Genomic DNA, 16497 nt, shown 5'->3' with positions numbered 1-16497 from the left:
CATCCGTGTCCCACAGACCCCCAAAAGTGAGTAAAAGAGCCACTAAAAAACTGATATGAGAACCAGGACATACATTTCACAACACTTATAGTAGCCAAGAAATATGGGTGGACTTTATATGTAGTTATCAGAACATGGATGATGTCCATCCATAATTATACAGATCATTAAGTGCAGATGTTAAAGGAATAGTCCACATAAAAATGGAAATTCTGTCATCCTTTACTCACCCTCAAACCTGTATGACTTACTAGGTAGTCAACCGGAAACAATAAAATATCTTCTTTCATGTTCCACAGAAAAAAGAAAGCTTTAGAATGACATGAGGGCGAATAAACGATGACGGAATTTCATTTTTGGGTGAACTATGCCTATAAGTGCAGATGTTAAGTGCACTAGGGGAGCTGGCAGTGTCCAGACCTCGTTTAAAGAGGTAAAAAAAACTCAATTTGGCTTGCTTCAGAAAAAGTGCATTCCGCCATCCACCCCAGTCTTCAGAAAACTTTCAGGAGAAGCTCGTAAGTTGCATTGATGATCCCCCACGACAGAAGAGATCGGGTGGTAGTTGAGCGTCGCTCCGCGGAAGAGCAGCACGATGCTGCCGCCTCGTTCCCGCCACACCGTCATCAGCACTTGATGGCAAGGAACGAACTTGCCCCCGACTTGAGCCTGAGCTCGAGATTTGACCACGTTTAGAGGGTAGAACATGATACCCAGCGCTGCCCCAGCAGCCCGCCGCACACAAAGTCATTGGCCATGTGACCCATATGGGTTCGGGCATCGGGCAGCTGCTGCTTAATTGGCCCACGCAAGCCGAAGAACAGAATGTTACTAGGCCCGTTTCGCAACAAAAACCGGGACCAGCCCACGGTAGCACTCCCTCCCCCCACACCGTAGTCCCGCAGGAGAGTCCGGAAGGTGTGGGCGGTGTTATTGAAACGCCCGTTGTGCCTGTGATCCTGGAGCAGTGTTTGCACCCTTTCGAACGGCGTAAGGGCAGCCTCGGCCGTCCCGGCCAGCGCGGCAGCGAACGCTCCGCGTAAACAAGCTCAGGCGCACCACTTCCGTGGGCATGATGCAAAAGCAACCGGGAAAAATCCTCATACAGGCCAAACATGATGGCCACGGTGGTGGTTTTCTGCAGCAGTGGAGGCAGGAGCCCTCGGTAAAGATTGTCTCAACCCTTCCCTCTGCAACTGATGGACAGCTTCGGTCACTCGGACCCCATGAAGCTGCTGCCGGGAAAACAACACTTTCTGAATAGGAAAGGTCACGATGATGTTGGTGAACGCAGCAAGCGAGCCCGCACACATAGTGCTTTCCCCGATCACCCAGATTGGCCTCTATTAGTGCATGGCCATCTTTACTCAACTTGCCCTGCGGTTGCCGAGCCGAATCTGGGTCCATAGTAGTAACCACCCCCATAGGAAACTAAGCATTGGACTGGTCAGCAGAAGCAATCCAGGTAACCCCCCCTTCAACAGCATTTCAAACTGTAAGAAAGAGAATATGAAAAGCATAAGAACAGTCAAAAATATCTTGATAAGTTTTATGAGTTGATCCAATCCAAACGTGGTTTTATTGGCCAGTGGTTTCAGGTAAGAGTCTAATCTTTTGAAACCATTTTGCGTCATTATCTGCTGAGATAAGACATGTTGCCTAACCACAGATCAAGTGACCCAGACAGAAAGAGGGCAGGAGGACACCAGGCTACTGAACCATATCAACCTAAAACCTAACCTATATATTGTTTGTAAAATGGCAATATATACTTATATATATTTATATATACACTTTATCTATACATTTCTGTAGATTTCAACTACAATACACATCTGTAATGGCTTTAAAGTTTTATTTTATTATGATTTTTTTTTCTACTTTATCAGCACTTACATAGACCATACTTTACAGTCTATCTATCTATCTATCTATCTATCTATCTATCTTTTTTCAATGAGTGATAAAAAGAGAAATCCAAAATCCTTTCTGTAAAAACCTTTAACTAATATGTCAACACATTTCAAATTTAAATAAGAATTTTGAGCCTGGCTTTATTCAATGTTCAGGTTTCTGTTCTGGAAATGTATGCAAATTATTGCATATTTAATTACATAATGCCTTGTTTGCAATATTTAAACAACATTTCACAAAACCTGTAATACAAAACAATTGTTTTAATGTACTGTGAATAATCAACTGGGTAAGTACGGTGATATATATTTGATAATTTTTTTTTTAACCAAAATTATTTACTCACCCTCATGTCAGTCCAGATCTATGTGACTTCACGTGTAACAGAAAGAAAGATGTTTCGAATACTGTTCACGCTGATCTATTCTATTCAATGCGAGCCTATGTTTAACACGGACACAAGATATGCTGTGCAAACTTTCGTGTTAATGATGATTTAACATATCGTCATATTTGCACGAGTTTAAAAATGCAGCAGAGCAAGTAAGATTTGAGATTTTACTAAACATCTCCTGCTGTGTTTCAGGAAGACAGAAAGTCACACGGATCTGAAATGACATGAGGGTGAATATATAACAGTAATAACTCCTTAACACTGCTTAAAAAGCCATGAGAATGAATGCACAGTAATCCAATAGTAGAGTGAACGTAACTACAACCAATGTCCAAGACCTCTCCAAAAATAAAACGGCACATGTGGTGGTCGGGGAAGACACTATAGGGACTTCTGAAGGTCATATAGAGGAGTGAGTCAGGAAGTAATCTGCTGCCATCATAACAAGACAGATTCATAAGACACAAACTTTTCAATATCACATATCAGACTGAAACGCTGCACGATCGTGACCCAGCAGTGATGACAGGTCAGTGTCAGCCAGCTGGACAGTCGCCCCAACCTCACAACTCATTAAACACAGTTTACATATGCAACTTTTAAGAATGGCACACCACTTATAAAGGACTTCAAGCATATGTGGCTGAAATGCTGGGATCAGCAGTGAAATGTCCTTGATATGATCTGACTTCATGGAAATCATCTCTTTCCAGAGTTATGTGGAAGCCAGATCCATCTGAATACGTACAAACGACATTTGCATGTATGCTACATACACATTGTTTATGATCTGGAGTTGGATGTGCAGATAACAGTTTCTTTTACATTAAATTCCATTATTTATCAAAACATGTGCTGCATACAGCTAGCAGGCTACTGTTAGCTCTACACTGCCAAAAATCAGAGGATAGCCAAAAACAAACACCAATATCACGAATATATAAGATTTTAAACTCATGTGACGCCAATATAAAGTAAATATATAAAATATACTTAATATTCGCTCTATATAAACTGCATTATGTTGCTCTTTTTGACTACAGCATGTCCTGAGTGTTACAAGTAAGTGTCAATAACTTTCAAATATCACTTTAGATGATCGTTAATTAGCTGTATGTTATGATTTAAATGCGTTTCACGTCACTTATTAGCGCACCAAGAACACACACACCTACGCGAGGCTAATGCTAATAACGTTCAAGTGACAGCACAAGTTCAAATGTTTACACCGCAAATTCACTCACTAAAAGAGTTTATGTTTGTGATTACAGAAATCTGAGCGTTCCGTAGCGAAAAATGTATGTTATTGACTACCTTCTGGTTGTGGTCCGGGGAAAAAAGTGACGGTTTGGGTCAGTGAGGCGGTTCCGACTCCAAGCTTCTTTGGTTTCCGTGTTTCCACTCCAGACTGGAAAAGTGATAGACCGGAAGTGATTACGAAAGAATCGCTTCTAGTGTTTCCACTCGTATGGTGTTCGTGGGGTGAACTAGAAGAGTCACTTCCGTGAATTTCCACCGAAGGGCGCCAGAGACCAAATTTATTTATTTATACCAAATAAAACAATATATAGAACATTTAATCATCCGAATTCACAAACCCCAGAGTTTTGATGACTGTAGACATCATCTATTACTATAAAATGTATTTTGCTTATACATAATTGAACAACAATGTGCATAAAACAATGTTTGCAGTGTCAATTAGCTGTAATAAAACAAGTACATTTAAAAAACTGATTTATAATTAATATAGTAATCATACGTTACTAGCACCAGAACGGCAATCGGGAAGGAAATGACGTGTTGCTCCGCCCTGCGTTCTTTCCACGAAACAGGAAAGGAGTCTTCCTTCTACGATTGTAGGGGTAATTTAAATAGTATATTTTACTTTATTAAAAAATTATGTGTGAAATATTAATCACTTTTCTTAATTTCCATTTTAATAGTATATATATAGAAATTAATTGTAAAATCTCCTTTCTACTCGTTTCTACTAAACAAACTGTACACCGTAATTTGTTAATTCTCCCCCGTTTCTGAGATGGTACAGTATAAGCGTTCAAACATTCGCGGTAAAAATACCACTTCTCACTGTAGAGATTTTGGTTCTGTCATTGTTTTTGTTTAAACATATTGTTAGTGAGTATTTTATCTATCGTCATATTTAAAGATGAGTAGGATGGCGAGAACACTGAAAGCTGTTCAGCGGGAGCTGCAGGTGAGTCCAGCTCGTCAGTGTTTCTCATCGGAATGATTTGAATCCTAATACACTGACGTTATATTTTGAAAAGCAATTCCTGAAACAATAATATATCTACTATCACCAACATTTATATTATGTGATAAAAAAATATATATATTGTAATGTTCTTCTTATTCATGAGATAAAATATAGTGGCTAATATTGCTAATATTCATATGACATATGTAATTTTATAAATGTATTATACTTATTATTTGTATTTATTTTTACTTATTATGTCTTATTTTTTATTCTTTGTTTTTTCTGAAACATAATATTAATACCTCCAATGTTAATGTTATGTACTGTAATAACAAACTTTCTCTTTGTATTGATGTTTAGCATATAATAGAATATTTCATGTGACTTATTAATATGACATATAATACTTGTATACGTGTGGGTAGGTGGGTGACAAATAGGCAGTAAAAAATGCATTTTTTTTTCATAAAATACCATTTTTGAAGAAGAAATACATATGTTTATGTAGAGTGAAGTCTGATGTTTGAGAAAATATAAGGGGTCACTAACTTTGTGAATTATTGTTTTCTTTATATTTTTACTGAACTATACCACAAACGTGTGTGACAGCAAAAATTAAAAAGAAAAAAAACTCTTAATAATAAAATTAGAGAGATTTATCTTCATTGTTAGATGCTTACTTCCATATAGTGCTATTTATTTTATATGAAATTATGAATAACATCCTTTTTTCCCAGGACATTTTCAAGACAAACTCCACAACATATCATTTGCATTCTGGATTGTTTTTTATATATGTTTATAATGTGAATGATACATTTATGGCCTTTTCTATGATTGGCCAGTTTGTTGTGAATGTTTAATGAATGATGCACTCACAAAATTTTGACAAAGCCCTAAAAAAAAAGACAATTAATCATCAAAGCCCTAAAACTGAAATTAAGCAGCATGATTATTTTTAGACAATTAACCCTCAGCCAAATTTAATAATTGTGACAGCACTAATTTTTTATTTATCTAATAACCTTTTTTAGATTTTGAAAGATTCTAGATGGTAAGGGATATCTCTGTAGTCCTGGAATTTATTTTTACAGTATCTGTACGAACCCTGATGCATGCAATAATATGCACTTAAAGTTTGGACACAATTGGAAGAATTTGTTGTTAATTAATTTCCGTCTTTTCTTAGAGTGCAAAACCTCATGCAGCAGAGTCTCCACAGCCTCTGGACATTTCATCCATAGAGAAAACCAGTGTCTTTCATGGAGATCAGTATTCTCCTCATGGTATGACAACCCTGTATTAATCATACTGTAGTTTGGGTGGAAAATATTACTGATGGCATATTAAAAAGCAAGTGGTCATTTCTTTTTGAAAACAAAGTCTGAAAGTAATATCAAAAGTGACTTAATGCAGTTCTTGCTGTCTTTCGCAGGGAACCCCCTTCACAGCACAGCTTTGGAAGAAGATCTCAGTCCTGGACCAGAACAGAACAAAAAGTCTGCTCCGGAGAAGTCGGGTCGACCGCGAGCTAGGAAGCCTGTTCTTAGTGTAACAGATACTGATAAGACCGCAGTTACTCAAGCTAAGAAAATAGGCAAAGCTGTTTCTGAGGCACTGAATAAGAAAGCTTCATCCGAAGAGAACCCAGGGACCTCCAACAAATAAAGGAGCAAAATCAGTAAGGTAGAGTGTGGTCCCGTGAGATCAGAGGCTTTTAAAGGCATTTGTGGTACGCAGATATGGTTATGCTTGGCTATAATAACATAAAGGCTTTCTGTGTCATTACAGAAAAGTTAAAGGCAGACCTTTACCAACCATATCAGAAGACCGAGATAATGCAGGAAAGAAAAGAACATCAAGCCACACAGCCAAGGTTAGAGTTCAAAGGAATAGTTCACCCAAAAATAAAAGTTTGCTTTAAATGTACTCACCTTCAGTGCCATTCAAGTTGTAGATCAGTTTGTTTCTTCATCAGAAGAGATCTGGAAAAATGTAGCATTTTGTCACTTGCTCTTTTCAGCAAATTATCATTTATTTATACATATATACATATATATATATTAAAAAAAAATGTATTATTATTCTCATTTTTCCAGGAAGCAGTCAAAGGTCAGAGGTCAGCAAAAGAAACCTCTTCGAGCCTGGGAGTGGCTCAGAGACAGCAGAGGTCACCTCCATCCTCAGAGGAGCTGACAGACGAGGATGAAAGTTTTGTATGTCTCATATCTTCATGTATCAGTATCTACATATGATATGATACGTGAAATATGGCCCTTTAATTCAGTTTTTCCTTTTCAGCACCCAAGCAAAGAGAAGTCTATACGGGGAAAGAGGAGATCATCTAGTCAGCGGCAGAGTGGCCACAAACAGAAAAGGAAATCTTCATCTTCAACAGGTACTAAACAAAACAGTTGTTTGTTATTTTAAATGTGTGGTGTTCATAATTTATATGCATCAAATGCTTTAATTGTGTGCAGTGAAGCAGCATTTTTCCACATTCATTTTCTTTAAATGCACTTTAAAAAATATAGGTTGCATAAACCAACCGAACGGCACAGAGGTGAATCATAGCATTGCCAAACTTTTGATTTCAAAATCTATTAGGAATGCATGATCTGGTAAAATGTTTAACTTGAATGTAATGTAAATTCCGTTGAATTAAAAAAATGTCCAAATGCAGAAATGTAAATAGTCTTTCTCCAGAAAGAGCTGGCCCCTCTAAAAAAGCCAGGGATTTGAGAAGTCCAACTGATCTTGACGTGGTGCTCGGTAGTTTTCAGGAGTTTGTCACTCAGTACAAGTAAGTGTGAGTTGCGCTAATTAATCCAGTGTATTAATAGTTAACAGAAGTCAAGTGCTTAAATATTTGACTGGTTTCTGCAGACAGACCATAAACTCTGAAGCAGTCAGACGCTCCATTGATGCCCGTCAGTCGCTCATTTGAGGAGCAGCTCTCAGAGATAGTGAGAATGTCTTTCAGATCTTTTCACATCAAATAAATGTTGCTGATGTCCTAATTATAAAAATGTGTAATTTATTCATAGATCACAGCAACGAAGGAACTCAAGAATGTGAAAAGAGAAAACAACAAGGTGATTCTCCATTGCATGACTCATTCAAAAGAATTTTAAATGTTTAGAAAATAAGTGTCTTATGCTCACCAGGACTGCTTTTATTTGCCCAGAACCAGTAATATTGTGAAATATTCAAATGTAAATGCATCTGTAGGATCATGTGACACTGAAAACTGGAGTAATGATGCTGAAAATTCAGCTTTGCATCACAAGAATAAATTACATTTTAAAATGCATTCAAATAGAAAATGTATTTTACATTTTAATAATTTTCACAATAGTTTTTTGATTGGAAATTATTTGAATAGCAGTGTTGCTTTGCAGACATTAACTGTATTGTTCTCTCTTTTAGATCAACAGCGCTATTAATAAGAAGAGGACCAGACTTGTGGAAGCCAATAATGAGCTCATTAAGTAAGAACTGACAAGTAAACATAATTGATGTTACATTTGAGGTCTGTTATTCTATTCTATTATATACTAATGTATAAAATTCATAGTAATTAATTTATGACTGTGAAATTGAAATGAATTTCTGGTTTCAGGGGGAAGACAAAGCTGAGGAACCTTCAGAAAGATCACGATGAGATGGAACAGAGACTCAAAGCTCTGAGAGAAGGATCCTCTTTGCTAACCAACCTGCAGGAGCTCAACAGGAAGTACCTGAAGCACCATAAAGCTCATCCGGATGAGGTGGAAACGGTGAGGAAGTCTGCAGCTAGTTAGTTTGGTGTTGAGCTTTCATTCCTATTGAGTTCTGTGCATAAACATGCTGTACAAGCAAACCATCTTGTCATATTTTATGGGATTTGTGGGGTTTATTGATATTTGGTCTGTTTCTCATTTCATTTCTGTCTTTTGTCTGACAGTATGGCCCATCCTGTATGCCTGCCATGTTGATGGAAGCCAGGTGCATCATGGGAACAGAGCACCAGCTAAAGACTGTCAATGACCATCTACAGCAGGTCTTAGATGAAACAGAAAATTAATAACTAACACACACTGTACAGCTCAACAAATAAACAATTTTAAAGTCATGGTACACTTTATCACATTGTTTTAGTTTTGGGAATTTATGCTAATTTAACTATTGTTATATACTTAACCTTGAGCTATTTTATTATCTCATTTGACATTTGACATCACACTCCAAAAAATGACTTTTCACAAAAGAGCCTCTACATATGCATCAAGAATACATTCTTATTTTATTATTCGTCATGCATTAGTATTTAGGGTAAAGTTTGAACTGGTGCTTAGTCATTGATAGCCTTTGTCCTATAATGCCCTGCCTGAGCTTGTCTGATAAGAGGATCATTTAGACACTGTGCTTTAGGCTAGAAATGATCTCGGTGGTGTTTCAGGGGAAGTTTTTGTGTAAAAGTGCACATTTTGAGTGAATGAACATGCAAAAATCTAGATAGATGCTTTAGCATAGTCACATTTATTCATTTAGCAGACACTTGTCTTGACACAATTTACAACTGAGGAATCAAGATATGTTTTAAATCAATTTTATTGTGGAAATATGAAGGAGAGGAGAAATTATGACTTTCATTCCTTTCACCTCTGACTCTGTATAAAAGTCAGTGTTAATACGCTTTGCGTGGGCTGAAATTATATATGCTTTATATACTTAAAAATGAATATAAAACCGTCTGCAACAAGCATAAATGGCTGTAATATTTGCACACCTTGTTAACTGATATATGTGGGGTGTGCATGTTTTCCGTCAATCCGAGTTCCTTGAGAATGCAGAACAACTGCCGTGTCACTGCTGACACTTGATCTGAATGTTTTGAATGAGTGTGCAGATCAGTTTGATTGTACAAAGCTAGTATAATATCTCTAACTGTGCTCGTATAACTGACAGCAGCTCTATTGGACTACACCACTTCCTGTTGTTGCAGGTTTCAACTTACATGTCTGATTTTGTCCTTTGCACTTTGCCAGTCAAAATAAAATGGGCGGGAAAAAAAAACTGAACTTGTTTTTGGGCTTGTACAATGGGATCAAGATCATGTTCCATGAAGATATTTTGTACATTTCCTACCGTAAATATATTAAAACTTGATTAGCAACATGCATTGCTAAGAACTTCATTTGGACAACTTCAAAGGTGATTTTCTCAGTATTTAGATTTTTTTTTTTGGACCCTCAGATTCCAGATTTTCAAATAGTTGGATCCTATCCTAAAAAAAACCATGCATCAATGGAAAGCTTATTTATTCAGCTTTCAGATGATGTATAAATCTCAATTTTTAAAAAAAATTGGCCCTTATGACTTTTTAAAAAAAACAATTACACATTTGAGGGGCATCTGTCTCAATAAATTGCAAGTTTAATACATTTACAAATGACTACATTAATGCTGCCTGTGTGTGCCTGGGAAACCCATTCCTCTGAGTCTGGTGTTTATTATAGAGTTCAACAGTCATGTTTTGGAAGTAAAAAACTCTCCATAGAGAAATTGGTAACTGGCTTTTAATGGTATTATGCATTAGTTAAAGCCTTATTTTTTAAAAAAAATTATGTGTAGTGAAAAAAACTACAATACCCATGATGCTGTAAACAAAATTCAATAAGAGAGTCACAGCAACCACATTATGCCAAAAGATCCACCCAATCCCATGCAGCACCATGAATTATGTAACTGAGTCCAAAGAAAAGTCCATTCGGTCTCACTATGCTGTCTCAAAATAGGCATTCATATATACAGTATACAAACACACTCACACATATATTATTTATATATATATATATATATATATATATATATATATATATATATTTATTTATTTATTTATATAGCTAGAATCAACAACTTTCAATGAATATTTTAATATTTAACCATCATTAAATTGATTATGCAAAAAAAAAAAAAAAAAATTTCAATCACAACTACATGTGAAGCTAAATATAAAAGTTGAATGATTAACATTACTGGTTACAGACGTGCTATCCACTCACTTGTGTGCTCAGAACATAATTGTGATATTTCTGACTCTGTCTGAACACATTATATATCAAAAGAAAAAATACCAAAATCAAGATATTGCAGTACTTTTCTCACAGCAGTGTGTATTCAAGCTATGCCACATAACTTCTCACTGACGTCCCACAGTTTTTTGGCGATTCCATCGTCTCTGGCCTCAGGCTTGACTTGCACCAGCTGACAGTCAGAAAAGTATCGTCCGCTCAGGTGCTCGATGTTCTCTTGTAGTGCGCAGTACAGCGTCGTCTGAGACCCGGACACCGGGTCGGTCGCCCAGAACTTGTTAACAATGGTCTTGATAATCTGTGTGTGCCATTCATTGATGTCACGGGCAAGCTCTGATCTTACCGACCCTGAAACAGATCAAACACAGAAAACAGGGTGGATGCAACAGATTAGATGCTTCTGACTTTGTTTTTTTTTTATTTTTGGATCCCTGCTGTTTTCAGGTGTTCTTCGAATCCTTAAAAAAGGTCTTAAAAAATTCTTAATTTGCCCTTCCACGAACTAAGGACTTAAAAGGTGTTAAATTGGAGCAGAAAGTCATGGCATTAAATGTTGCAACTTTTTTTTTTCTTTTTCTTTTTTTTGAGAAATTTAACAAAATTAAGAGAATTAAGTTTCTGCATCTGTTGGATTTGATATTTTCCTTTTTTATCATGAATTCACATGTTGATACAGTTCTCAGAAAACAAGACTTCTTATGTCATTGCTGCATCTACTTTGAATTAACTCAAAAACTACAAAAAATAAGTGTGATCAGAAGATACAGTAAGAGTTATTTCCATATTCTAGTTAAGCTATGTTTTTATGTGTAAGATCAATGAAAAAGTAATGAAGATAGATTGAAAGTGGCATTTAGAGAACATACTGATGTATTGTTTACCCTTTCATTTATTCCTTAAATTTTCTTCAATTGGTCTTGAAAAGGAAAAATTTGCCTGCAGACAACTTGTGTTTTGTGGCAACTTACCAATCTCATAGTTAATGTTTCTGCAAAGAAACACTGAAGAACTTTTATTGTAGGGTTTTTTTTAAGCATTGTATGTTTTAGATTTATTAATGGTTTTTGGCAAAAATACTTACATTTTGCAAACTCTCGCCGATCACTAACCTGGATGGAGACTGTAGCATGTGACGCCGGTTCCCTCCAGTCTCTTGGCCAGTTCATGAGTGAAGAGCACATTACAGAGCTTGCTGTGGGTGTAGGCCCTGAATAAATCAGCGTCAGAGGATCCCAGAGCGAGCTTCTTGTGTGTGTTGATGCAGTTGAAATCAATAGTGCCCTGATCATGACCACAAGACGACACGGTGATCACTCTGCTGGGCGCACACTCCTTGAGACGCTCCAGCAGAAGATTGGTCAACAGGAATGGACCGATATGATTGACACCGAGGATCATCCCGATGCCCATCTTCAGTGCGTCCTGGAGCGCCCAGTCCTTAACAACACAACAAACAAACAAGTATCATCCATGCTGGTAAAACAAAACCACATCTTACACTACCGGTAAAACGGTAATATTATTACAAATTAAAATAACTTTTCTGTTGTAATATATTGCAAAATGTACTTAATTAATGAATTTTCAGCAGCTTTTCTCTGTTGTGGAAACTCTTTAATTTATTTTTTTTTTAAATTGTAAAAATATTTTACAGTATTACTCCTTTACTGTATTTTTGATCAAATACATTCAATCAGATATATTAGGTAGTGTACGTATGTTGAAGCTTTAACCTTACAGGTTTAGGAGCTGGTTAGCTTTGCTTTTTTAGTTTTTACCAGCATTATTGATGAGCAGGTCTAGTCTGGGCTCGGCCTTCAGGAAGGTTTCGGCAAAAGATCGGATGGATTTCTGACTTGCAAGATCCAGTTGCATGAAGATCACAGCATCATTCCCAGTTTCCTAAGAAAATATCAGAATGTTCTATCAGTTACAATCTTTGTACAATAGATAAAGTATAGCTTAATGAACTGGGACAAATATATTTTCATGTCCTTAATGTTTAATAGTTTTTTCTTCTCAGATCAGAGTTAAATCAGAGCTTTCACTCACGGTCCTGATTTCTTGTGTGCTGCTGCTTCTCCTCTCTGTTTGCTGCGGCAGGCCAGAATCACACGGGCTCCTCTCATGGCCAGCCCTGCGGCAGTCGCCTTCCCAATGCCAGTGTTGCCACCTGTCACACACAACAGATGGAAAATGTATTCTTTGTTGTTCCAGCATAGACATGCACAGAGTCATAGCTTCATGTGAAGTATTTGCACTTGCTGAACTGTTTTTATAACAGTGATTCTTAACATTTTGACTCCAAACCCCAATTGTCCAAATCAATATTCAAAGCAAAACCAGAAAAATGTATATTCAATATAAGAATGCCCATGGCTTTTTAAGATTTTAATAATATACACGACTTCCCTAGGTCTGTTAGTCACACATTCATTACAAAATTAAAAGTTTGTTGAGGGTTCTTTGGCTGCTTTTTTCCTACTCCATATAAAGCTGTTTTGTTTTGTATTGTCTAGTATTATTTGTATTATAAGCAATGCATGCATTTATGTATTCATATTTTATTTTATTCCAGCTTTATTTTAATTAACACTTGTTGTTGTTTTTTAGCTAAAACTATAGGCCCCATAATATGGCAAGAAGTTTCACTGTCACTACACTTCCGGCTTCTGAACTGGTTGCAGTTCCACTCTGATTCCATATGAGGGCGCTCACAGGACGAGTGCAGAATGAATGGAGGTCAATGGCGGTATACCCCTCAAAATCCACTTTTCTCAGGATATAATTTTTGTCTAGTAATTTGAATGTTGTATTCGAAAGGAGATGCAAAGAAATTACAGATTGCTGGGTGTTAGATTTTTTTAGAGTCACTTATTTGCTTTAAAAAGTCTTTTAAAATGTCAATGACGTTATACGTTCATTAGCAGAAGGCTAGCGTGTTATGGGCAACAACAACTCGACCTGTAAGAAATCGAAAGGACATAAGTACTCGTTCATTTCAACTTTCGACCTATAACCCATGTTGAACTTGCAAAACCTACAATCAGATCTGAGATTTCTCAACGGCAATCGGGTGAAAGGGACAAATTTAGCCGTCTAGTAGCCCCATAGACTCCCATTCATTTTGCACTCATGGTGATCGCCCCCAGTGGAACTCTGGTGGAACTGCAACCAAAATTCGGTACAATAGGACTTAATTGGGAGTGGGACGGCTCTCCGTAGACGGGCTCTGTCTGGATACGGGTCACTTTTAAAAGATGTCCGGAGCCCGTCTACGGAGAGCCTTTCTACTTATGTCCTTTTCGATTTCGAACACCCAGCAATGTGTAATTTCTTTGCATCTCCTTTCGAATACAACATTCAAATTACTAGACAAAAAAATTATATCCTGAGAAAAGTGGATTTTGAGGGGTATACCGCCCTTGACCTCCATTCATTCTCCAATATTCATGTGAGCGCCCTCATATGGAATCAGAGTGGAACTGCAACCAGTTCAGAAGCCGGAAGTGTAGTGACAGTGAAACTTCTCGCCATATTAGACATTCTCTGAGATGATGTAAGCGGTTCGTCAAAAAAAAAAATCGGATATAGTCAGAAAATCAGATTTGGGCATCAAGACCTGCAGTGTAAATGCAGCCATATTATAATAACCCCGATACATTTATACAAATAGAAGAAAAGACTCAGTAAATGAGATGTGGAAACACAGTTAGCCTACATAAGTTATATGAAAGAAAAATCATATATGACAACGTCAAATTCAAATTGAATTCACAGCAATTCAATAATCTATTTTAGTCTCCTACTGCTCAGATTTTTTACCTAGGAAAAAAAAAGACTCCAGTAACGTTGCCTAATATTAAAGAGACGAGTTCAACCGTGTCTCTTTTTCTTGTCATATTCTATTTTCATTTCTTCTAAGAAATTTTAGGAGAAACATCTGAGTTGAGATCTGAAAGAATAACCTCTGAGAAATCTTGCACGATGCAAACTTTTGAAGAAAAGTCACATAACGTAACTCACCCGTTACAATGACGGTTTTCCCATATAGTTTGGCAGTGCCGGTGAAGGTCTTCCTGTGAACAAAAATCCTATGACCAATAAAATATGCAACCATAAATAAAAGCACAATAAAAAAATGCATTTAATGCAATAACATGGTGGGACTGACTACCATTAAAGATTTTTGATTTTAATGTAGTCTTGTTTTTCTTGTATTGTTAGTGCAGTTTGCTAAGGCAAATGCATACGACACTGAAAAAAATGATTCATTGAATTTACTAAATTTTTTTATGGTAAGTGGTTGCAATCAATTTATTTTAGCTATATTTAAATAAACTAATTTAGTTGATTAACTTTCAGCAAAATTTATTTAAATGTAGCTAAAATAAATTGATTCAATAAATTAAATTCAATGAATCAATTTTTTCAGTGAAGTTGGGTTTTTCTTAGGATTGCAAAACTCTATTGTAACAGTATTTTTAGGCTATGTGTACAGCTACTTGAATTAAATATACTTTAAAGTGATTGATAAAGGCTCAAATTTGCTAAAATTAATGATTTCGTATCTGATACTTTGTCAGTGAACTCTATCAGTAGAAGCAGAAAACCTTTTTCAGTGTGTTTATTTTTACTGTACACTTCTAACAGTCCCTTTTCCTTTCTAATAATGACTTTGCACTTTTCTGTGTCAGAGGTGTCCTCCAATTGTGTGCAAACGCTCCAGACGACCTCCATAAATCAAAGAGTCACTAATGAGTTCACTTTGTTGTCTTGGCACGCTATTATTCAGTATACACTATGCTATTATTGGAGAGGATACATACTGCCGCACTGTGGCCAAATTAAGGTGTTTCATCAACTACATGTGTTCAAATGTATGTGCAGTCAATGACAGTTTGAAAAAATTAAGATTACAAAAGCTTTTGAAAGAAGTCTGTTGTGCTCAAAAAGGCTGCATTTATTTGATCAAAAAAAAAAAATAGTAAAAACAATAAGTTTTTTTTTTGCAGAGATCTTGGATTGATAATGGGAGAGTCAAACCTCACTGTAAAGTGCACAGTCCTCCAGCACATCCTAAAGACTTTCAATAAGGTTAAGCTCAGGACTCTGTGGTGGCAAATTCATACATGATAATAATTTCTCATGCTCACTGAACCACTGTTTCACAGTTTGGGTCCATTGAATCTCGACATTGTCATCCTGGAATATGTATGTGTATGTACATATTTCCAGCATGGTTGTTGAGGAAATGAAAAGCTGCACACTGAGTCAGTTAGGGTTAAAAGAATAAAATACAATATGCCAGAACATATTCGCTAATCGCTACAATAATGATCCAATCCTAGACTTTCGATTTCCAAACCGTTTATTATTCTTGTGCAATGCAGTACTCATCTTTATTTTACTGCGCATGGGTAAAATTTGGGTTTTCATGGCATGTAGGTGGAGTCATTCTCACAGAACTCTTTATGATGTTGAATGCTTGGTTACCTTCGTCAATGGAAGGTAATTCATATTTATGACTAGGCTTTCACTTTTGGAAGGATTTTAAAAATATGACTTTATTAATATTCATGAATAATCCACAAGTAATCCACATGACTTCAGTCTATCAATATCCTGTGCAGCGAAAAGCTGTTTGTTTGTAAGAAACAAATCCATGCAACCGTTCACACCATTCCTCTGTCCATATTATTGCTTTCTCCAGTGAAAAGTCATTTTATCTGAATCAGTACAGAATATGCACAGCTCAAGCAACGTTCACAAAGCAGTCCAAATTAGTTCTAAACAAATATATGGGTGGATTTCACTGTGAGGGGACAACAGGGGATGGACTTTTTATAGATTATGGATACAGTATGGATTATGGACTCATATATTGG

General features: G+C 36.5%; 1 protein-coding gene and 2 pseudogenes across 1 annotated transcript; 1 reads left to right on the top strand and 2 right to left on the bottom strand.

The window, feature by feature from the left end:
• Positions 1-358: 358 nt before the first annotated feature.
• LOC122147419 lies at positions 359-1470 on the bottom strand (annotated as a pseudogene).
• A 2883-nt stretch (positions 1471-4353) lies between these two features.
• LOC109080763 (centromere protein U-like) lies at positions 4354-9590 on the top strand. Its single transcript, XM_042769895.1, is given in 14 exon segments — positions 4354-4526; positions 5722-5818; positions 5968-6107; positions 6184-6218; positions 6324-6408; positions 6632-6748; positions 6834-6930; positions 7239-7335; positions 7419-7461; positions 7463-7498; positions 7580-7627; positions 7962-8023; positions 8155-8311; positions 8479-9590. Coding segments are annotated over 14 exon segments (1182 nt in total). The 5' UTR covers positions 4354-4478; the 3' UTR covers positions 8599-9590.
• Positions 9591-10075: 485 nt separating this feature from the next.
• On the bottom strand, positions 10076-14745 carry LOC109080762 (annotated as a pseudogene).
• Positions 14746-16497: the final 1752 nt, after the last annotated feature.

Source organism: Cyprinus carpio, chromosome A14 (assembly GCF_018340385.1).
Source record: "Cyprinus carpio isolate SPL01 chromosome A14, ASM1834038v1, whole genome shotgun sequence".
Taxonomy (NCBI): Eukaryota; Metazoa; Chordata; class Actinopteri; order Cypriniformes; family Cyprinidae; genus Cyprinus; species Cyprinus carpio.
This window is presented reverse-complemented; position numbering and strand designations above follow the sequence as displayed.